Source organism: Scatophagus argus, chromosome 14, assembly GCF_020382885.2.
Source record: "Scatophagus argus isolate fScaArg1 chromosome 14, fScaArg1.pri, whole genome shotgun sequence".
Taxonomy (NCBI): Eukaryota; Metazoa; Chordata; class Actinopteri; family Scatophagidae; genus Scatophagus; species Scatophagus argus.
Window position 1 is genome coordinate 2689658 of NC_058506.1, and position 24247 is coordinate 2713904.

Below are 24247 nucleotides of genomic sequence, written 5' to 3' on the forward strand. Positions count from 1 at the left end.
CATGCATGATTCCCAGTCATGTGCCATATGAGATGACCTGATTTGCTGATGATGGGCACACTGCTTTGGCACCACTAATTTGCATCTTGTTGCCTTGGGCTTCTGAAACATTGGCTTGTGCATGATGTCATACACTTTGGCAAACACCCCTACAAAGCAAACATGTAATTTAACTGTTCGGCTCAGTCAAACCAAGCAAGTGCTCTAAAGCAGCGATTCCCGACCGGTGTGCCATGGCAGTTGTTGGTTGTGCGGGGGCATCTGGCTTCACCCAATCGGCACTCTGGGTGGACGCCGTGTGGTTGCGGGCGGCGCAGCCAACTGATCCTAAAATTTTTGCCCGACAGCACGCCACTCCATCCTTCTAAAGTTAGAGATGTGCCGCAGCTCAAAAAAGGTTGGGAAACGCTGCTCTAAAGTGTGAAGTTGAGTTAAGGAGCCTAGCTAAAATTTTCAGGCGGTGTCTTAAAAATTCTTTAAAATTGGTGCTGTTTGTGTTTCTTTCAACACTGTACCCACTGTCAGATTTTAAAGAGACATATTTTGTCATTGGAGGGAACTCACTCCAACGAAATTTGTTCTCTGCATTTAACCCACCCAAGTGACGTGCACACACACACAGCAAACCCGGGGCAGTGGGCGACCGCGTGCAGCGCCCGGGGAGCAGTGGGGGTTAGGTACCTTGCTCAAGGGTACCTCAGCCATGGACACCGGGACGGGGAATCGAACCAGCGATCCACCGGTTACGGGTCCGACACCCTAACCGCTGATCCACGACTGCTGGGAGTTAGCTTTCTTTGTAGACAGTTATTTGTTGTTGTTATACTGCATCTGGAAATTCCAAATACTAAACATATATGCTTTCTATCCACATAAATCTACAAAAAGGGTTGTTTTTTAGGGTATTTTGTTTATTCAATATTTCCAAATTTTACAAATGCCATGGAAAGACCAAAACCAAAAATGTGTTAGTCCATCTCTCTGCGGCACTCAGACCCAAGCTGGGAACTGCAGTTAACAGATGTAAAAAGTGCATTTGTTGAGGGCTTTTTTTCACCCAAGACAGTATTTGATTTCAATTTGAATTGATGTGTCTGTAATAGATTTTTGATAATAAATTAGCTCTATTGCACACAGGATGAAGATATATCAGGCTTTAGATATACATACAATACTTGTTAAGAAAATACATTCATTGTTTGTTGTGGTCTGTCTCTGGGATTTGCGGGTTAACATGAAAATATAAGATGACTACAGACTTAATGCTTGACACATATCCAGTAAGTTCAAAGGTATAATATGCTGCAAATTCCTAATAAAACAATACATAGACTCATACAAATGTAATTTCTCTCAATCATCACAAATCAGCTGGAAGTTGTGTGGTGTCTAGCTCTGCAGTGACTCTGCCTTCTGTCTTTATTCCCTTATTTTCTTAGCACTTCGCCATGTTGGAACAGTTCTGGGCAGCATTCTTTGAGCAGTACTGTGTATTTCAGGGTCACACAATGTAAGCAGATTAAAAAAATACAATAAACAATGGGATGCAGCTTTGGTCAGCTGCTGTCTTGGTGTCATTATATGCACAGTACTACCCAGTAACATGTGACACATACAGTAGACCTGTTCTGTTGGGCTGAATTTACAATGGCTTAGATCTCATAAATATGCCCTCTGTTTCAAGCTTTCTGTTTTGATTACAACTTTTTGTTAAAACATAGAAGAAATGTACTTTTATATCACATGTGAATTAGGACTGTTTTCAAGCTGAAGAAACAAGACAACAAAGGTTCAGTTGCACATTCAATGCAAATTCTATTTTTATAGCAGGAGATGTTCCTGGAAGCAGGAGTCATATATTATATAATGGAAACATAGCTCTTGGCTCGGGTAGGCCAGCCTTTTAGGATATAATTGTCTATCTTGCATTACACTGGTCTAAAAGCAAAAGGTTGTGAACTACTAAGAAGTATGTCCTGAAGGAAATGAAAAACATAATGTGAAATAATTTGAAAGTGGTTTTCTCTTTCTGTTTTCCAACAGCAAGAAGTGGGCATCAAGTTCAAGTTACAACACTAATACAAGCCCCTGACAGCCAGTCAGTGGGTCCTGTTAGATCTTTACTTCATGATACTTACACTATATAGACAAAAGTATTGGGCGACCTGATCATTACACCAACAGGGACTTAAATGTCATTGCATCCTAAATACATAGACAGCTTTGCAGCTATAACAGCTTCCACTCTTCTGGGAAGGTGTTTCTGTAGGAATCATTGTCCATTCATGCAAATGAACATTTGTGAGATCAAGCACTGATGTTGGATGAAAAGGCCTGGCTCGCTATCTCCACTCCAGTTCCCAAAGTGTTGGTGGGGTTGAGATCAGGCCTCTGTGCAGTGTAGTCAAGTTCTTCCGCATCAGACTCATCCCCAAACTTCCCCAAACTGTTGCCACAAAGTCGGTAACGTAGCATTGTTGAAAATGAAATGAATTTTCGAATTTTCGAAAATTGAATGAAATGGCATGGTGAAGAATTAATATTTCCCTTCACCGGAAGTCAAGGGACAAGCCCAACCCCCCAAAAATAGCCCCATCGCAATACTTATGTCTATATAGTGTATCTAGGTTCACACACATTCACACAATAGCCTTTAAATACACTTTTCAAGAGGGTGAGCAGTTTTAACTGGAATGAATCAGCAACGACACAATGGATTATACTGTACTCAACACATTACTTTGTCTGACCTTTTTCAGTGCACATATATTTTATTTTAGATGAAAGTAAAGCAGAGTATAAATTCAAAAATTAATTGGAGATAGCGTGTGTGAAGTCTTTACCACCTTCTATTGTTTTCAATACTGGATGTATACCTAAAAATTCAGTAACAGTATTAATGATGATGATCATAATATTAATAATAATAAAAATGATAGGAAAAAAGAAGAGAGGACTCTATGAACCACAATAAACAACCGTGAATTGTGAATTCCATGCAATGCTGTTTGTTCATTTGTTACATCACAAAGCGACACCGCTGCCCACACTCACACAACTCTGATGTAAACGTCAGCTCGCTGCAGAGCTCATTAGCCTGCTAGTTAGCCTTTAGTTTGAGGCAAGCTTTGAGGCAACACAACTCACTACAACACAAAAGACTTCAACTGAAAAAAAAAAAGCCCCCAGCGTTTTCTTTACTTGAATTTTTACCCATATGAACACAACATTCAAGACTGACTTCATATCAATCCATGTACTCTTTGTACTTTCAATATTTCAGTCATTATTTGGTTTTGTCATTGTCAAGATAAAAACGTAATAATGACAAAATCAGAAAATGGGCTTGTTTTGTTATTTCGTTTTCCCGTTAATCCATTTTAGTCAGAGCCAGTCAAGTTATGTACCAAGAAGAAAACACTGGCGGAGATTTGACGAAGACGAAGTTTGACAGTGTGTTCAAAGAAACTCTAATATAGGAAGAATTCCCACTCTCTTAATATTTAAATTATGGGGATGCTCGCGACATAGTCCAAAATGAATGGGGGTTTAGGGAGCCATAGCCCCAAAATGCAACTTATATGGTGTAAAAAAAAAATTCTGCCAATGTCCTTTCTGTTTTCAGTATAAGTGGTAGAGAATAGATGTAGTTTGATTAGGTTAGATTAGATTTTTGCATTTTTTTGTGATGAAATATCTTTCTGTATTATTATTTAAGTATTTGACACATCAATCACAGCACTAGGTTTGTCTTTTGTTTTAACCACGCTTCGAACGTTTGCTGTACCTATCGTTAGGAAAACGCATAAGGACTATAGTACACAAAACCAAAATGATATTATTGTGGTTATGTACACATAATGATAATTGAAGTTAGCCTACTGTGACATAATGTTTCTAGTTGTAAATCTTTAATCGACTAATCAGCATATATTAGCAGAATGCTAGCGCTTTATGGGCAAAACTGTCTGCCCAAAAACGAACAGGCTTTAGTGTTTCTCTTTTCAATTCTGATATATAATTGATAGTATATTTGCAAAAACTGAAATAATATTTGTGTGTTTTTGTCCAGAAGTAGGTGTAAATATTTATTTTAGCCACTTAGCTCCATTCAATCTCGTTCATTGAGGACTACCTTGTGTTGAATTGAAGTCAACTTTTGGTACAATGGGATTAATAGGGAGTGGACAGGCTGTTCAGGGCTGTGGGTGTGTTGCACCTGCTTGAACTGTTGTGTTGTTCATGTTTAGTTCTATGGATGCACTGGAAGGGTACAAGGAATTAGTCACTTAATTATTACAAAGTGCAGTCTCATGCAGTTAAATAACAGATCTAATCTACAGTACTTTTCCCAGGGCAGAGAACAGAACAAAGATAGTTCAAGAAATTTATTTTAATTTAAAAACTGTCAGGGTATCACTCATTCAATAAACAACCCAACAATTTTACCAAGTGCAACACACACCATCAAATTCCATCTTCATCAAGTCCCCGCCAATGTTCTCTTCTTGGTATGCAATTTCTGGCTCTGACTAAAACAGCTAAACAGGAAAATGAAAAAACAAAACTAGCCTGTTTTCTGGTTTTGTCATTATTCTGTTTTAATGATGACAACGGCAAAACCAAATAATGTTCAGTTTTTTGTTTTAAAGTGAAATATTGAAAGAACGAAGAGTACACGGCTTCATATCCAGCAGTAATGATGTAAAGTTGTGATTTGGGCATGAACAGGGAAACATTTCTGTGAAGCCCCTTAAACAGTTTTTTTTTTCATAGAACAATATCTGTTCTGTGTGATAGATGTTGCTATATATTTGTAAGTGAATTTAATGACAGCAATAATTTTTATTAAATGATATGAATAAATTTACTGTTCACAGTATGCATTTTTGCTTACTATGTAAGTCTTAGGTTTAAAGTATCTGCTTCACTTTGATGAATGCCATTCCATGTGGATGACAGAATACTGTTTGTTCTTGAAGGTCTGATAGCTGGTCAGCGATTAATTAATCCTACTGTAAAACAGTGCAGTGTGCCATGTAGTTACTTACGGAGTTTCCATGCTTTTTCTGCAGTGGGTTATGGAAAGGGGAGGGTCTGGAGGAAGGGAGAAACACAGAAAAGACCATTACTGCATTACTGATCAGTTTAAAGTGTTTGTACTTTTTATGTTTGCATGATAATTACAGCAGAGCTGTCTCTCATTTTAAAACTATTCAGTTAAAGCAGTAGAGGATGAGTACAAAATACATCTTTCCTGACAATGAAGCAGACAGTAAACACAAAAGTCAGAGGTATTGTACAAGGAGAAATGTCTTTTTGGTATTTATGATAAACAACACTGATCCAAGACATTTAGGTATAAGGTTCATAAAAACATGAGTCCTCAGAGATAACATTAGTGGTGCTGCTGCAGAGCCTGGAGTAATGACAGTAAAATGCAGAGGACACTTAAATACAAACTGTAAAACATAATGACCAACTATAGCCATGGCTGCTCTTTGAAGTGCCATTGAGACATTTTTAGTTTGCATTCTAAGTTAAAGAATTATGGGTTTTTCCTGTTTCAACATGCCTTTAAAGCCGAGCGTTGAGTCAGATAAGGCAACATGAGGTTGCTGCTCAAGTACATGAATCAGTGAAGTACTGGTGGGGTAATGTGTGGTAAATTTTTTAAAGCTAAAGTTCCAGTGTGTAGGATTTAGGGGCAAAAACAGATAACAATAATAATCAAGTTTTCATTAGTGTATAATCAACTGAAATAAGAATTGTGTGTTTTTTCATCAAAATACTACTGTACAATATGAGGGAATCTCATCTGATTTTTGTGATATTATAAAAGCTACATGAAACTGACCCAGTAATTGTGAAGAAAAGAGCTAATGGGCAGGACTTTTGCCTCACCTCTCTTCCTCTTAAGCTTCCGCCGGCGCTGCTTGTTGACGAAGCAGGCAGCCATCGTACTAAAAAGGACAGCTGCTGCCAGGAAACAGATGGTGGCCACAATTCCAGCCACCACAGGTCTTGCAAGTCCACGTTCCTCCACCATCTCTGGAGGAGGGAAGAAGTCTGTGAGGCAAGGCCAGAAGTAGATGTAAAATTGGTTGAAGTCCCAGTATAACAACAAAATGATGACGTGGTTAAAAAAGAAGGACCTGCCAGTTTGCAGGTGGACATACACTATATTGCCAAAAGTATTCGCTCATCTGTCTTTACGTGCATATGAACTTAAGTGACATCCCATTCTTAATCCATAGGGTTGAATATGACATCAGCCCACCATTTGCAGCTATAACAGCTTCAACCCTTCTGGGAAGGCTTTCCACAAGGTTTAGGAGTGTGTTTATGGGAATTTTTGACCTTTCTTCCAGAAGCGCATTTGTGAGGTCAGACACTGATGTTGAACAAGAAGGCCTGGCTTCACTCTATTTAATCCCAAAGGTGTTCTATCGGGTTAAGGTCAGGTCTCTGTTCAGGCCAGTCAAGTTCTTCCGCACAAATCCTTCAGATTGCCAGATGGAGAAGTGTGATTCGTCACTCCAGAGAACGCATCTCCACTGCTCTAGAGCCCAGTGGTGGCATGCTTTACACCACTGCATCTGACTCTTTGCATTGCACTTGATGATGTACGACTTGGATGCAGCTGCTTGGCCATGGAAATCCATTCAATGAAGCTCTCTATGCACTGTTCATGAGCTAATCTGAAGGCCACATGAAGTCTGGAGGTCTGTAGTAATTGGCTGACCTCTGTGCACTATGCGCTTCAGCATCCACTGACCCCACTCTGTCATTTTACGTGGCCTACCACTTCGTGGCTGAGTTGCTGTCATTCCCAATCACTTCCACTTTGTTATAATACGCCTTATAGTTGACTGTGGAATATTTAATAGCGAGGAAATTCCACGACTGGACTTGTTGCACAGGTGGCATCCTATCACAGTACCACGCTGGAATTCACTGAGCTCCTGAGAGCGGCCCATTCTTTCACCAATGTTTGTAGAAGCAGTCTGCATGTCTATGTGCTTGATTTTATACCCCTGTGGCAACAGAAGTGATTGAAACACCTAAATTCAATTATTTGGATGGGTGAGTGAATACTTTTGGCAATATAGTGTGTGTAGGCCTATGTAGAAGTTGAGGAAATGACAGATGAATGAGGAAACATTTGTTACACAGCCAAGAGTAAAGAAAAAAATGTGAAACTTTGCTCACAGGACCTCACCTCCACAACATAATGCTAATGTCAACTTTCATTTTCTGGCTCTGAATTAGTGGCTGATATTTACTGTGAGATTACAGAGAAGATGTGAGTCCACTGAAAAAGAGCACAGAGTCTCTTGTGAGAACACACTGTGCCCTGATCAGGCAGCTAACAGCATCAGAAACTGAATCAGGATTCAGGATTTTGTTTGTTTTTTATACAGGGTATGCATATAAGCCCCTTTACCATTTCCTCATTACCCTGTGTGTGTGTGTGTATACACATACATGTGCTGGTCCACTGTCAAACATACACTTCTGATTGTGAAATCATCTAACCTAAAGTGAAAGTAGTGTCATTAAGTTATTGTCTTGAACATTCATGACAGAAAGCATCACTGTTTAGTATAATTTTGCTGGAATTGAGATTGCCAAACAAATTCTGCCATATGGTACCGTATTGTAATGCTGCAATCCTTCCTTATTTCCTGATGCTTTGTTCAACATGACTGGCTGCACTCTTCAGGTTGTTACACTCTACGATGCCTTAAACCCCAAATTAGCACAGTTGTGCTTTAACAATATCATTTTGACAATTAAAGCCCAGTCAGTGTACTAGGATAATGTGCTGTGCAGCTATTTAACTCCTTCTACTGAGCTACCAACTTTTTGAACTATCCAGTTATTAATGCTGAAGTTATTGTAGTGACCTACATGCTATTGAATTGATCACCAAGGACTAGGGTGGAAATGTGTCAATGTTTGAACTTGTCAGAATGGTTTTTGGGCTGCAGTGAAGCATGACACAGCAAAATGCAGTGCATGACATATTGCATATGACTAACATTATTAATACTTAAAACACCTACTGATCAGGTAAAGAACACCTTAGCCATCTTTGGAAGGACAGCGTGTATCTATCATTTTGAGTATGATTGTACACAAAGAAAAAAACAATATCAAAAGAGGAAAGAGCAGGAGCCTTTCATAAGCATGTTGCATAGCTGTCCACCCGCAGGGGGCAGCAGAGTACTTCCAGTGATACAAAGTGCAGCTGCTTTTACCGAGTGATGTGTACTCAGTGACCTCTGCAGGGGAGCGACATCACATTTTGAGAGGTTTAATTTCAGATTCAAAACAGACTTTGAGTATTGAGGCCAAAAAAAGACTGGCTTTAATGAACCTTTTTTTAGTACAAAGCAGCCAATACAATCTGTGGCAGACAGCACAACAATGATGTCATACTCTTCAGAATGGTACAAAGGAGTGTGCATGTAAAGCAAGCTTAAATTTAATAGTGCTGACAGAGCAAAATATAAAGTTGGAGTTGCTGCTTGTGCAATACATCTACCACCCCTCCACAGCTCAGAAATGTTAAGGTAGCCTGAGGTTACAGATGGAGATTATTGCCAGAGGTTGTCGGGTTGAATCCTAGCATTAACAAGAAAGCTCCTCTGAATTCAAGGCACTCAGCAGAGTCTCAAAAAGATATATATATATATATGTAGATAGATATATACATACATACATACATTTGATATTTGTACCTTTATGTTACGCATTCGTTAGTGATGACCAAGAGTGAAATTATTATTCATTTAGTGATGTAGGGCTCACCTGTGCTGGACACTCCTACGACATTGCTTGGCTCACTGATCATGTCATCCATGACGGCCATGACACGGAACTCATACCATGCCTCCTAGGACGAGGAGAACAGAGAGATCAGCTTTCAGAAGGTCAACCATCCGGATCTCATGTCCAGCATCAGAAAGTTTCTGTCTCCAAAGAATATTGAAAATAAGAAGTGCTCAGTCACTAATAGTTACCATTTAGCTTTTTGGCAATCAAATAAATAAATAATCAGATCAAAAACCATCACTCTCATATGAATGCCACAACGGACCCTTAAAGTAATGTATTGAAGTGGCACAGCTGTCATGAATGTACAGAGAGGACAGGAGAAAAAGAAAACAGAGACATCTTTGCCTGCTTGATGTCTTGTGGCTAATGTACTGAACGGTATTCTCGCTGTTTGGGGTGAACAAACAAGCACAAGTAAAGCGCATAAAAATAAATAATCCCAGATTTTGACCATTTGACAGAAATATATCACAAACTTAAATCTGTGAACACTAAATTAAGATAAATTTGAATAATATAGTTTTTCAGTTGTGTTTTTATTCAGCAGAATGGTGTAAACTATAACAAATGAGCTTTAAGTGGCTTTTCAAATTGCTTTAAAATCAGTACCATATAATCATATCACAAAATGTGAAGTAACAGTAACACCATGTGTAAGCCAATGCAGTAAGAAATTAGTAGCAAAAAAGTTATACAAGGTAGGTGCATAGTGTGTGGTGAGAGTTGAAGAGATGTGTGTGGGTGTTTGCTGTGCACTGAAAGAAGAGATAAAAGCATCTGCATGAAGCTGAAAGTGGAGGTTAGATTAAAGAAAGAACCTCAAACAATTAGCTGTCATGAGAAAGACATGAAATGCTGAAAAAGAAACATTGTTAGGACTCATAAACCAGTAAAGATGCATCAATTTTCTTTAGCTGTAGAGAAAAAAAGCTCTAGGAAATTGACTGTCCGCGATAAAAGCATAATGTACTCAAAATTTATACTGTTATAAACTGTTATGTTTCAGTTGCTGTAGGACATGGTCAATACAGGCCACTTGCAGACCTGCAGAAATAAAGGCCTGTGTGTGCTCTGATGTTAGGTATAACATATGTGAAGGAGTAAAAACAAGATATGCAACACAGTACAGAGATGGTCAGAAAGTGAACCCAGCAAGCTGTGCATACCTGAATTGTTACTATGACGACTGAGGCATATATGGCAGCACATTGCTATACAGATGCAGAATCCGAGCTGGGCCCTTGTTATTTAGAGCATAGCATGAAGATCAAATCAACTTTGCCTGCAGTCTGAGCATAGCCTCAGTGTTAAGCTCTGTACGGAAGCTGTTCATACTTGTAAGTTCATTAAACAAGGCATTTTTCAGCAATTGTTAAACAATCATCTTCTGAGTGACCAACCAGCTAAATCAGTGGTAAAGGAAGAAGAAACTTACATACTTGACAACTGACAAAACATTTTTATGCCAGACTGATAATTTGATTTTTAGATTTCAATGCACTTATTTACTTGACAACTGAGGGCTGAGTTAAAGTTTTCTGCCCTGTGAAATTAAGCAGACCTTAAAGTCCTCTTTTCATTCTTACCATCAGAACCATGCAGTGGAAATCTACTAAATCCATACAAATAGACACAATTAACCACTAGATGCTGTAGCATTTAGTAACCAAAGAGCCAGCTATTTCCCTCAGAAGTTGGTTGAGACCAAAACAGAGCTAAACCAAAATTACCACCTCAAGGTTTTAAACCTCCAAGCACCAGTTAAGTTGCAGTTTGCATCTATCATTCCAGACTCGTATAACGTTGTGGACTACAATGCTTAAAGTACCTTTGACCAGCCTTATCGACTCAGTTTATTCTCAAAACAAGTGGACATTTGTACCAAATCTAAAGAGAGACCAGATGAACAGTAGACCCCAATAACATAATGTCTTCAGCCATGGTTGAAGTCATAAAGTCATAAAAATCATAAAAGATTAAACTATTAACAAATGAAAATAAAGACAGCAATTAGCCCACTGGATTAGTTATTGTGCCTAACTGAATGGGGTTCTACTTAAGGAGCAACCAGCTGAGTAACCGAACAGCTTTCTGTTCATCTGTAATTGTGAGTCAGTTTATTTCTGATCCTGTAATAGTCGCCCAGATTTTATTTTAGTTTTTGCCAATGTAGTATTGACTATATATCAGAATCAAGAACACAAGCACACAATTTTGCCTATAAAGCGTTAGCATTCTGCTAAGGTATGCTGATTGGTCAATTAAAGATTTATGACTAGCAGCGCTACACTACGGTAGGCTAACCTCAATTATCATTACGTGAACATGACCACATTGATACAGCTTCGGTTTTGAGTATAATAGTCCCTATGTATTTTCCTAGCAATAGCTATAGGAGAGGTTAGAAGCGTGGTTAAAACAAAAGACAAATCAAGCCACACCAAAATGGTGAATCCCATAAACTGGCGTGTATGCCGCAAATACTTAAATAATGACTGAAAAAGATATTTTCTCACAAAAAATCCACGAAAATGTAACCTAATAGAACAGTGTCTATTGTCTCTACAGCTCACACCAAAACATAAAGAAAAGTAGCAGAAAATTCGTTTTGCACCATAAAAGTTACATTTTGAGACTACAGCTTCATAAGCAACCATTCATTTTGGACTATCTCGCAAGTTAAAGGTAACAGTTAAAGGTAACAACAAGTAAACACTTTTAAAGGTAACAACAAGTAAACACATCTAGCTGTCTGATCCAGTATACAGTTTCATATATTTCTGTGTATCATATAATATTCTCTGCAAGTTGACAGATGTGTTTAACCCTCCACTGCATCCCAGATATCTCTTTACCCTGGACCTGGCAGATGTAGCTCTTGCATAATACTAAGTACTGCAAAGTCTACAGTGCAAGTCCTGTCTTTTACCTGGATGAGGTCTCGGGCAAGCAACTCCGTTTCCCCAGCAGGAATGCTGTCGTCCAAGACTTCCCACCGTTCCCCCAGGCGAAACTCCATGACATAATGCTGGATAGGTGCTGTGTGATTGGCAGGCGGGATCCAGGTGAGCAGGACGCCCTGCTGCGTGCGATTGGCTGTGAGGCACCGTGGTGGGGTAAGCAGCACCAATGGTTCAGGGGTACTTGTAGGAAATACTGGAAGAGTGTGGAGTGACTCAGTGATTCAGACCAGCATTACACTTTGACACTTCATTTCTGAATTCATGCATCCTTTGACATCACATCATAAATACCTATCTGGCTAGCTCACACGTCATCCACAACTGTCCTACAGTCCATCTTGTCAGAATGCCGCTATTCAATCTACTCATTTTCCTGAACAGATCTTTATGCTAAAGATTATTCCCATTTTCACTGTAATAAACTCACTCAGCATTCACAGGTCTCTCACACACACAAACACACAGACTGAGCTTTCCTCTGACCACCTACAGACATGACTTGTTTGAAAGATTTTCAAAGCCTTGCCATTCCTCTAACTAAATCTTGGTCATCTTCATTAAAAAAAAAATCCAAAAAGTTCAGTGGTAGATGATTTACAGCATCAGCAACAGATATTTTGCTTTAGTAAAGACAGCTAAGTGCTAAGAGATGTGTCAGGATATCTGACTTATAAACAAATGGAGGAAGAATTTGTTAAAACGGTTTTGAAAGGAGAAAAAGCACAAAAAGCAGACCTTGGTCTGTATGCTTTGTCTTCTTTGTTTCTGTTTCCTGGCTGACACAGAAGGTGATGATGAGTGAATAATTATCCCAATTTTCAGCATGTCACTTATCTTTAAGTGATATTCTGTGACGGCTTCATTTCTACTAAATAAATGTCCCTTTCCTCACTACTGTAAGGAATGACACACTGCACAATGAATCAAACAAAGTTGAATTAAAAAAAAAAAAAATTGATTGTTGTCTGGTTAATAGATTCTTTCCCTGCACATTTGAGTCTGCACATTTGAAGATAAGGACTGGGCTTGACCAACAGAGTGACATGTACATAAATTATACGTCAAGAAGGTAGCTCAGCCTTTGTGGTATACAGTAAATGGTCAACAATCAGTATAAGGTAACTATTCAATCTCCTGTAAAAGTAGTAAATCTTTTTGAGTAATTTCAGATACAAGGAGGTACAATACAAGGTACAATGAGCTTTAAATTCACTATTTTCAACAGACGTCGACCACACTGTGTCAGACTTGCTGGATGTGCTCTGATAAATTAGTGGTTACTGTTTCCATGTTGGTTTCCTTTTATAGCTTTGTCACAGTGTTACAAATTGTTCATCCAAAACAGGAACAAAAAAATTAGACTTAAGTTAATGAAACTTTCTAAAAGTAAAATTAACTTCATAATCCAATCAATTTTTTAAGACTTTTCAAAACTGGGCCCAAAATTCAGAAAGTTTAAGGACCTACAGAAACCATGTCTGTCTGACTTCTTATGTGCAATCTGATTCATCTGATCATTTTTAGAGAAATGAGATTAAGTTTGTGATATTAGTTGCTACAGTTATAATTACACTTTAAATGGCAATACTGGTCAGAAAAATTTGAATGAGATATTTGCTTTAAAAAGCTAACCTTTCAGAGGAAGCAACGTATGAGTGTCAGAAAATAACATGTTCACTCTCTTACTCAGTGACGGTCCCATAGTGGTTATTGGCTGAAATGATAAGTACTCCTCAGCTATGTAGTATGTTTTAGATTCTTTTAAAGTTTCTGACTAAACACCTGTAGAAATGAAGCCAAGGTGAAAATGAAAGCATCAGCATGATCCTCAGCATCACATGACCAAGCTCTCACGCTAAGAGTGCTGGTTAGATTTTCCAGCGCTGACACATGGAATACTAACCTGTCAGACTTTTTTACAGCACAGAACTTCTTAAATTACTGCTCTACCACTGCAGCTCTCTCTCTCTCTTTGGAATGTTACATTAGTCGAAAGAAGTGGGCATTTTTTGTGAACTGGCCTACTTCTACATTTAGTAACCTGAGCACTTGAGTTATTTAACATTCTTCTTTTTATAGATACATTATTCATATTGGAAAAGGTTCAGTGTTCACGAACGTGTTTACATATTGTCTCAAACTGAATGTGATGATACAGAAAAATGCTTAAAAAAAGACATTAGATATGAAAAAGATACAGAAATAAAAAATAATTCTGAATGTTGAGGCTTTCTTTTCATTTTAGTTGCACGCCTGCCATTTCATTATTGGATCCCCCTCTTCCAGTCAAGCAGTAGTGAGTATAATCACCTAGTGTGTTCACAGTGACAACCTCGCTGAAGGGGCCTGTGCCAAGCTTGTTTTGTGCCAGGACGCTGAATTGGTAAGTTGTCTCTGGCTCCAAGCCGGGCACCACCATCCAGTCGTGGCCTCCAGGCACAGGTATGGAAAGCCAGTCATGTGGACCTAAATGCTCCCTCTTCAGCCTGTACAGGAGTCAGGGTGAGAGGTGAGCAGACAGACAAGAAAGGACTCAAAAGAGAAAAATCACATGAGTGCTGTCACTTTTCTTTTGTACAAGTCGACTGCTTGTTGTACAAATATATAATCTGAAATTCACCCTGAAGTCTTATCTCAGCATCACTGTCTTCACACAGTTAGAGGATTACAATATAACATAATGTAATATTATTTCTGCAACATTTCTACTTCCATTACGGATCCAACATTCCATTACTGTCAAATGAGTTACTTCTTCCATGGACTTTTGACCATTCACTTTAGTCACGACACTTGATGGTAATAAGCCCATGCTGCGCCCAGCTTTGCAGTTTGCCCATGCCATACATTCAGCATCGACTGAACCTTGATTAAATAAAGCAGAACACTGTGCACACAGCTGCAGCAACAGTCCTACTGTAAATATACTGTAATAGTAAAAAAAAAATCTTTATATTTACACAGCATTCATGTTGGAGGGAATGTTTGATCTGTCATGCAACACATCACTTTCAGAGATTATTTGTCCTACAATAAGAATCTGCTGACAGTCTTAAGGCTCTTTGTGTTTGTTCCCTACATGATACACAGTGATACAGCGCACATTAGGTCTAAAGTAGCACAAAGAAAGTTTAGCATGTGTCACACTTCACTGTCACATTTGGAAGATTACACTGTAGTATAATAAGAAGAAAAACAAAAGTGTCTGTGTGCCTCTGCAGCAGGTTGTGGACAGGATTTGGAAAGCTGCTTTTCATCTCCAGCATGAACAAAGTGCTGACTTTCAAATGCATCTTTTAACCAAAAGCAGGACTTTAGAGTCATAGGCCACCTGAGAAATGTCAATGAGATGGATGTTTTAGAGCTGATGTTGATCCAGAGAGCTATTGTTGTTCAGATGAGGTGCGTGTTTATTTCCTTTGCAAAGGAAAAAGAACTGTAAAAAAGCATTTTTTCAAATTAGTTTGGGATCTCAGTGCTTCAAGACACTTTGTAATGTCCCAATAGACTGGTTGACTCACAGACTTGGATTAAGCTGGATGGCCTCTATGGAGCCATTTATTTCTTTCACAAATTTAAATCAAAATCCTCCAATTGTTTATGAAAATCCTGAAATAAGGTTTTGCTGTGAAACTGTATAAATGTTTTATGGATCAGCATGGGGATGAGTAGATAATGACTAAATTTTAATTTTTGGGTTGCTTCTTTAAGGAAGAGACTAGAACTTGAACTGAACTGTTAACGGCAAAAGCCAACTGTAGTCAATACTGTACTTCTCTTGCAGCTCTTGCAAACAAGATGCCTAGCACTGTTTTTATCTCATTACAGCACTAACCTGCTAAAATTGCACAGGTATGTTCAGTATTTGTGAAATACTTAAAAACAAATCAAATATTACACAGTCTGCAACAGAAAGTCTGCAATAGTGATTGCTGTCAGCAGTACCTTTATCACAACATGTGTTACTTAGATAAACAGCACGACAACGTCCTACGTGTTCTGTTTTAATGATTGTAATGACATTAGGTTGGTTTCCCTGTTTCCAATTGTATGGTAGGAAATTAAAGTCGACCAAACTTATTTGGGGGGTGGAGGTAGGGGGCTCACACATCCATCAGCCAAAATGCAGATGGCTAACTTGGCTTGACCTGGGTTAAAACTGTAATTTCCATTCAACACTTTGATATGTATTTGATAAATCCTTTCTATCCCAACCCAAGATTAAAGAAACACCTACATTTTATGCCAGACTTTTTTAACATATTTTTGACTTCTTAACAAGTGAAAAATCACTTCAGTATGATTGAGATTATACAGTTACAGTCATCGTTAAAACCTCAAGTAATTAAATAAATGAAACATTTCAACCCAGGCCTTTTCTCCAGACAAGCAGCAGCAAAGCAGCAGCAGCAACAGCACTAGGACAGAGACCTTTGGGTCATGTTCAGTTCAGTTGCAACTCTTTTTCTGTACCTCCAAAAATTTCAAGGTTAGAGATGAAAACACACACTGGATTCCCATGTATTTCCATCTCTACATTTTCACAACTGTTCTGAACACAACCCTGGAAAAGACATTTGGAGAAATAACAGAGGAATATTGCAAGAAGAAAAAGCAGGAAGCAAAGCATGCTGGGATGACTCACACATGGCCGTACCAGACTGAGAATGTCTGCTGGAAGCCTCCATCATAGCCCGCCTCCCAGGACACATTGGCCCAGGTGGAGGACGCCACCACATGGACTCTGGTGGGGGCATGTGGGCTTGTGCCTGCAGGGAGGGAAAGCAGTGAGAAAGGTGTTGTTAAAAGGGCACCTGAGTCACTGAGTAGACGCAGTACATTCATTTTATTTGCCTTAATACACTTATGTGGGCTGAAGCAAGTATTGTGTTTAAGCAGCCAGCAATCCAACATAATGTCTAACTGAAAAACAAGAATAAGAAAAAAACATGTTGTAACGTAATGTAATCTTGAAAACAGTCCAGAATTATTTTTTGTAAGTCTTACCTTTCAAACATAAATAATCTTGAATTGTGAAGAACAATTTTTCAGCCAAAATTCTTAATACATTATATTTTTGCTAATTTCCTGTTTCATTGTATGGGTAATGCACTGGAGCCACAGCAACAGGAAACCAATTAGGAGCCAGTTCAATCCAGTCATTGTAATGCTCTGATTTGACTGACTCACACACAGAGAGAAAGCGCATTGTTCAGCAAGAACAGAGATAGACAGCAGGGCAATGACACCGTTCACCAGAGACACTGAAGTAGTTTAGAAATTCAATATTTCCTAACTAATTCTGAAGCAAAATCATTTTTGTGTTGTGGTTGAGCGGATGACTGGCCTTAAAACTATGAAAGAGTTGCAGGATGCAAAATCTCCAGTCCTGTCAGTACTGCACATGCTTACCTGTGTAAGCATTAGTTCCAAACAGGTTTACGTTTCAGGAAAGGTCTACGTTATTAGGATATTTTTGCCCTGCAGACAATCAAACAACAGTAATGATTGTTATTATTAATAATTTCAATTTGACTCCACTTTTGGGAACACCTTAATAAACTGTCTGGTCTGGAATTGCTGTGTCTATAACTGTGTCTGCTCTGCAGGTCGAAGATAGACTATATAAACAAGATCCATAAACACATGGTTGGATAAGGTTGGTGTGGAAGAACTTGACTGGCCCACACAGAGCCCTGACCTCAACCCCACCAAACACCTTTGGGATGAACTGGAACAGAGAGTGTGAGCCAGGCCTTTTGGTCCAACATCAGTGTCTGACCTCATAAATGCTCTACTGTATGAAAGGGCAAATAAATAAAAAAAAAAATCCCAGAGAAAAATCTTGTGGAAAGCTTTCTCAGAAGAGTGGAAGCCATTGTAGCTGCAAAGGGGGTACCAACTCAGTATTAATCTCTGTCTATTTAGAATGCCTGAGAAAGCTGCAAGCAGTAAGACAGGAGGTCAGGCAATCAGCCAGTTTGGACAGACATGTTTTGAACAGGCACTGGACTATTTACTGACAACAGAAATGCTCTGAAGATCTGAAAGGCGATTCAACAGTAATAATGAGGCAAGGCTTAGTGCGCAGTCAATTACTAGACCTGTTAAAGAAAGTAAGTGTCTGCATGTACAGTATAAGTATGTTTGTGCATTTGTTTACACATTTTTGGTACCTATGACTTGGACGTGCGTGCTGGCAGTGATGCTCGTGGCAACGTTGGTGGCGACACACTCCCACTCCCCGTGGTCCTCCTTTGTGAGCGACTTGAACTGTAAGCTGCCTCGGGGCAGAACATTGTGCTTGCTTTTACTGGGCTTCCCTACCTGCAGTCCACCAGCCAAGCAAAAACACAGTCAGCCAGTGGAAGAGAGACAGAGAATATGTCCAATAGGTTGGAACATGCAATTCAAAATTTACAACTTTGAAAAAGCATACAGGCTACACATAAAAAAATTCATAAGTGGGAAACAAGCTAATTACAGAGTCATCAATATGCAAGACTGAACATGCTTCATAATTAAGCAAACAGTTGAGAGAATCCAATATGTTCTCTTGAGTGCACATTTTATAGACATCATTAAAATGAGATTAAAAACACTAAAATGACACAGTAGTTAGAGTAAACAAAATCTGAGCACCCACTACAGGCACGGGTTGTAGAAATGAAGATTTCTCCAGTGAAAGCACTGAATGTGTTGTAAAACGACATGAAGTAGTGATTAAAAACAGTCTCACAAAGACAACCTGGTAGCCAAATTATACACACAGACAGAGGGCGCTGTAGAGTGTCCGTGCTGTCTTACCTTCCTCCATGTGATGTTGGGAAAGGGGTCTCCCTCTGCTTCACAGGGGATGACCAGTTCTCTCCCAGCCTCCTGCCTGTACTCCCCACCAGGAACCACTGAGAATTTGGGAGGGTCCTGGCCAGGGGTCGACAGCAGAAACAGGTAAGTGAAAACAATGCCCCTCGGATGTATCAGAGCTGCTGAGCTATTCTGGGATCATCTAAATGTACAGTGACAATGGGAGCACCTTTAGCACCAGGGGAGCAGGAGGGGACCATCCCATGGAACCCAGGGCATTGTAAGGCATGCAGGTATAGGTGCCGAGAGAGTCCTCTGTCACCTCTGCCACATGGATGCTGCCATCTTCCATTTGGCTCCAACCAGGGTACTGTGGATGGACAAATCATAGATTGTGTGTAAGGGAGAGTAATGTTTTGTCATACACCAAAAATAACTGACAGTTCCTGTCAATAACTCAGGGTAATTTAATCTTTTCACACAAATAAGAGACAGAGACACACTGAGAAAGGCAGATGAAGTGAGAATTGGAATCACATTAAGCTTTAACCGAAGAAATCACGAACTCATTTCCAGTCTGGGGTAAAGTGAGCAGAACCAAAAGCTGACCTTATCTATCCGCAGAGGGAGCCCATCTTTCTTCCACTTAACCAGAGTTACAGGGGGGTTGGCATCTACAGGACAGCGTATGTAGCCAGGGAGGCTAATGGCCACGTAGATGACAGATGGCATATTTACCACACGGGCAGGATCTGATAAAAAACAAAAAAAAATACACAGCGTAAACCAAGTGGTAAAACATCTTTTTGTAAGTTGGAAAACCTGGTGCCTTGTGACTGTGATTGTAATAGCTGTGTGGAAAAGACTGGGAAATCAGACCATTCTAATACACACACACACACACACACACACAGATGAGAGCGGTATAATATGAAAGTTTTCTGCAATATTCCGTGGGTTTTAAAAATAGAGAGAGCATCAAATCCATAAATACGCAACCTTGATGCCTTCATTAAGCTGAATTGGCTAAAAAATAGCTAAAAACACACTAATCTACAGTGAAGAAAAATGTAGTAATTAAAATAACAGTGCTTCTTCCACATAAATCTTATGTTCAATATTGTAAAAAAAATTCGGTCCCATTTGCTTTTAAAGTAGCAACCAGGGACCTCAAGGGCTTTCTTTTGGTATTATGTCATACAACATGATTTCTTTTAGAAACTCTGTGTGTCCCTGTAAAGATACTTAAGCCTGTTACTATTTAATATTATCTAAACAAAGTAGTATTACAGCAAATCAAATCAAAACACAAAGCAAGCTTAATGCATAATCATAAATATGCATTACCATTTATACATTTTATTATTTATGCTACTTTTTAAACCCAATAAAACATAGACAGCATATAAAAAGTGCATTAAATCACCTGACTCCCCTCAATCAGTCTAATCAGATCAGCTCTGATATGTTTGACTTTTATTGCTAGATTTGCTCGGCATTAGTGGCTATCCTTAGACATCCCTCTGTGTTTCATGTCTTTAAAAATTGTAATGTGATATGGTTCAGCTATACCCTTTGGGCAAAGAAAAGCATGTGAGTTGGAAGGGAGTCCACCTGGTAGAAAAAGGGGTATAAGACGAGGAAAAGGAGAGCAGGAAAAAAAAAGGAGAATCTAAAAGTTCTCCTTCCTAAATCCTGAATTCTGACGATGGTGTGGTGCTCAAATGAGGTCAAAGAGGAGAGCTTCAAAGTAGGCACTGGGTGATAAGGAGGAGAAATGGTGTGAGTGAGAGGAGATGAAGGAGGAGCGGGTGAAGAGGAGGGGTTAATGCTATCAGTGGAGCGATAGAGGGAAGATGAGCGAGGCTGAGCACAAGCGTGGGAAAGAGAACAGGTGAGAGAGAGAGAGAGAGAGATGTGGATGGATGACGTAAGGTAGAGAGGAGCTGGCGGAAGAGAGGAGGAAGAGGTGGTGTGACTGTGAACACAGTAAAGCTGGCAAAAGGCATTGCAAAAGGGGAGGAGATGAGAGAGTGAGCAAGTGAATGAGTGAGGGAATGAGTGTGTGACATGGTGAGATAGATGGCTTGAACTACTGTGAGAGATCAATTTACCACACTGTTGCCAGAACAACTTTGTACTACAAGAGATGTCCTCCAAAGTCCTAACCGCTGGCCCGGCAGCGCTCTGCCACAAAAAGCCCAGAGGAGCACCGCCATCAGCACCACAGACACGAATATCAGCCAAGTGTCTAAATATAGCCCTCAGACAGTGCTATCGCTCATGAAACGCTGGTTCCCACTGCAAGATGCTGTAGGAAAGTCATTCACTGGCAGGCATTTCAGGGAGAAAGACAGAAATGGAGAGGGGCTTAAACAGAATGAAGCAGAGGAGGAGAGAAAAATGGCATTAAACTAATGGAGAAGAGCAGCTGTTGAGGATTGAGAGAGAGAGGGAGATAAAGAGAGGAAGGGGGAACAAAAGGAAAAAGATGAGAATGAGAGGAAAGAATAGGACAGAGAGACACAGAGAGAGAGCCCTCTGCAGTCTGACAGAGAAAAGTCCCTGATCTTACAGCGATGATGTAATCCCCCTCTCTCTTCTCCCTCCCTCTCACAACTGGTGTTGCCTCTGCTTGTCGCACGCACACACACACACACACACACACCACAATGTAATGTACAGCCATCAAAGGAGGCAGGAGAGCGAGGGAATGCAAAATGTCTGTTGCCTTGACTACTGCCAGTGGCCGGTGACCGGTCGACAAGGCTAAAATCTCAGAGCTCGTCCTGCCTCTCACTGTCTGCTCCAAATAAGAGCCAGATGCTTTCCCAAAGTGACAAATTCACCAGGCGTCATCTTTCTACAGCTCACAGTGACTGATGGACTGAGCGAGTGTTTTATGGGAGAAGAGAATAAGCCGGCGGCAACCAATGATGAAGACAGAGGGGAGGGAGAGATAGAGATGTGTCGGTGTGCATATGAATATATATGCATAAATGAGTGCAAATAAGAAATGAAGTAAGAGAGAAGGGAGAGGCAACAGGAGGGAGAGGCAGACAGTAAACACATGCAAAACAGAAAAGGGGTTAGGGTTAGCTAGCTAACCCTAGTATTTGAGAAAGCCAATGGGTGTTTAGGTAGGGCTAGGTGTTTGGCTGAGAGGTGGAAGTGTGTTAGCTTGCAAACTGCTTGTGTGAGTGTTCAAATTGAGTCCACAGCACAGAGAATGCACCAAGAGCATTTCCCACCAAAATACATAATTTATAAAAAAAAATATATAAAAAATATATAATAATATGGTTTCTGGACATGCTGCTCTGTGATTTGATAGCCCTGCTACAGACTGGAAATTTCCAGTGATGAATAAGCACTTGATTAGCATTAGGGTTCCTTCTCAACAAAGTGTAAAGATTAGTCATCTCAAACATTATACTGTTGGGATACCACTCTATTAAAGCTAAAACTGCTCATGAGTCAGTCAGTTCATTCTGTTGTCTATTTTACCTCTGAAGGCATACTTTGTAAAGACATCCTGTGCGACGCTAATGTTTCACTGGGCAATTAAACTGATAATCAAGATACCAACATTTTCACTAAAATTACTTTTTCAGCTAAAGTCTAAAGGCAAGGCCAAATGGAAAATGCTTTTTGTCACTGGCCTGTCTCGCAGAACAGACACGCTTCCATTTTATCAGGTGTATCAATCTGCACTGACTCTGAGACATTCATGTTATCAAACAAATTTCCCTCCCCTGCTGCACATATTAAAGCATGCTCTTCACAGGCAGCTGCTTAAATCACACAAATCTGTTGTCAGCTTGCAGTATAAAAGGCAGTTGCAATGACTGAACAAAGTGCTTTCTGGTTTCATTGCAGGGAAATTAATTTAATTTAACTTTATTCCCCTCTGGCTAGTATAGTGGAGGAAAAAAAAAGAATTCATTATAATGTAGACTGTGTATACTGACATGCATTTTCAGAATTACACTGATATTACTGCGTGTAATGACAAAACTGATTACAGCATAACAAAATACTTTCAGCTAAATGAGGTCTTTTCAAACCAGTTTGGGTTTGTGATCTTGGAGCTTCTTGGATTTAGACTTGGATTACACTGAATGAGCTGTATGAAGCTGAGCTGGGGGATGCTTTTTTAATGTTATAAAATGTTACACGGTGTACAGAAAGGGCCAGAGGCGACTGAGGTCCTTCAACATCTGCAGGACGATGCTAACAATCTCATATTAGAGTTACAGTGGCTTGCAAAAGTATTCATCATTCTCTACATTTTGTCAGGTTACAACCACAAACATAAATAAATTTTATTGGCCTTTTATTGGTCTTTCACATAAAATGCAAATAAAATTTATTTATGTTTGTGGTTGTAACCTGACAAAACGTGGAAAAGTTCCAGGAGTATGAATACGATTCTGAAAACATTAGAGGACAAACATGCAGTGCAGTAACAGAATCTTGGTTCACATTTGATGAGCACTGTCTCCTTTAATGATATTACTATTTAATGTTGGACACAAAAAGGTCAAAGTTTACAGATGCTTACTAGCCATGTTGGTTATCCATGTTCATGCAGTGGACAGCGCCTCTTTCTCTACATCTGCTGCCAGGTTTTTTTCCTTTGGACTTTAAGCAAGATTAGCCATTGGATTTGGGTATTAATAGTAGGGAGCTGAGCTGGCTTTGGCTTTGACCTGAACAAATGGGCATAAAGAGGAGCCCTTGATGATGTACCAGAACAGGCTCTAAAGTTTAGCCCATATCGGAAATGAAAAGTCAAATTAAAAAATGAAAATAAGAAACGAAAAAGCAGGACACTCACATTGCACTGTTAGGTAGGCAGAGGCAGTCGGTGGTCGGCCCAGGCTGTTGCTAGGTGCACAGGTGTATTTCCCAGCATCCTCCGGCTTGACTTGAGCGATGATGAGGGAACCGTCGATAAGAATACTGACTCTGCGCTTTAGGTCACTGTATAAATGAACAGCAGGGAACAATTAATACTAGGTGCAAATCAGCCAGCTCGGTGTGTTTTATCTGACATTATGAAGGACGGGTAGAAAAAACAAGACTTTGGCCACCATAACTCAAAATAAAAGTCATAAACATGAAACACAAAATAAGAGCCATCTTCCACAATGAAAGCATTTACTTAATAATATTTATGGATAGATTCACATGGTTACTGTCACTGATGTACAATGTAAGACTTAAAGATGATGACAGTGTGTTTGCCAAGTGCTACATTTTCTTGTCCTTTTTGCTCATATCCCAGAGGACGAGTAGCTCTGACTTTCATATAAGTGATATTCTGCACACAGTTTGATTCGTGATTCGCAGCAGAACGGTTGGCTGCAGAGGAACTGTAAGTCTAAGGCTTCAAAGGTAGCTGAAAAACACAGAAAAATGTATTCTCTTGCTTCTTAGCTACTGTCCATTCGCACAAAAATCAGTATATAATAATATACCAGTGTGAGGTTGATAGATTCATTGGTACCAAAAACCATAATAACTGTTTCAGATGCAATAGTTTTATGAGTTTGAGACTGTAGACTGTAGGTTTTGCGCTGAAACAAAAGAAGGGGATCACAGAGATCTTGGTTCATGCTTGACTTGCT

At 39.6% G+C, this 24247-nt stretch overlaps 1 protein-coding gene across 4 annotated transcripts in view; it reads right to left on the reverse strand.

The window, feature by feature from the left end:
- LOC124070318 (protein turtle homolog B-like) overlaps window positions 1–24247 on the reverse strand; it is a 119085-nt gene that overhangs the window by 26824 nt on the left and 68014 nt on the right. For 2 of the 4 annotated variants that reach the window (XM_046410121.1, XM_046410124.1), the window contains 11 exons: window positions 23455–23600; window positions 19224–19366; window positions 18844–18984; window positions 18615–18731; window positions 17984–18134; window positions 16453–16576; window positions 14118–14293; window positions 11774–12000; window positions 8818–8902; window positions 5905–6069; window positions 5052–5097 (listed from right to left, as the gene is read on the reverse strand). In XM_046410121.1, the coding sequence (XP_046266077.1) occupies window positions 5052–5097; window positions 5905–6069; window positions 8818–8902; window positions 11774–12000; window positions 14118–14293; window positions 16453–16576; window positions 17984–18134; window positions 18615–18731; window positions 18844–18984; window positions 19224–19366; window positions 23455–23600 (1521 nt within the window). The remainder of the gene's footprint in view (window positions 1–5051; window positions 5098–5904; window positions 6070–8817; window positions 8903–11773; window positions 12001–14117; window positions 14294–16452; window positions 16577–17983; window positions 18135–18614; window positions 18732–18843; window positions 18985–19223; window positions 19367–23454; window positions 23601–24247) is intronic. The other 2 variants (XM_046410122.1, XM_046410123.1) reach the window with 2 other exon arrangements.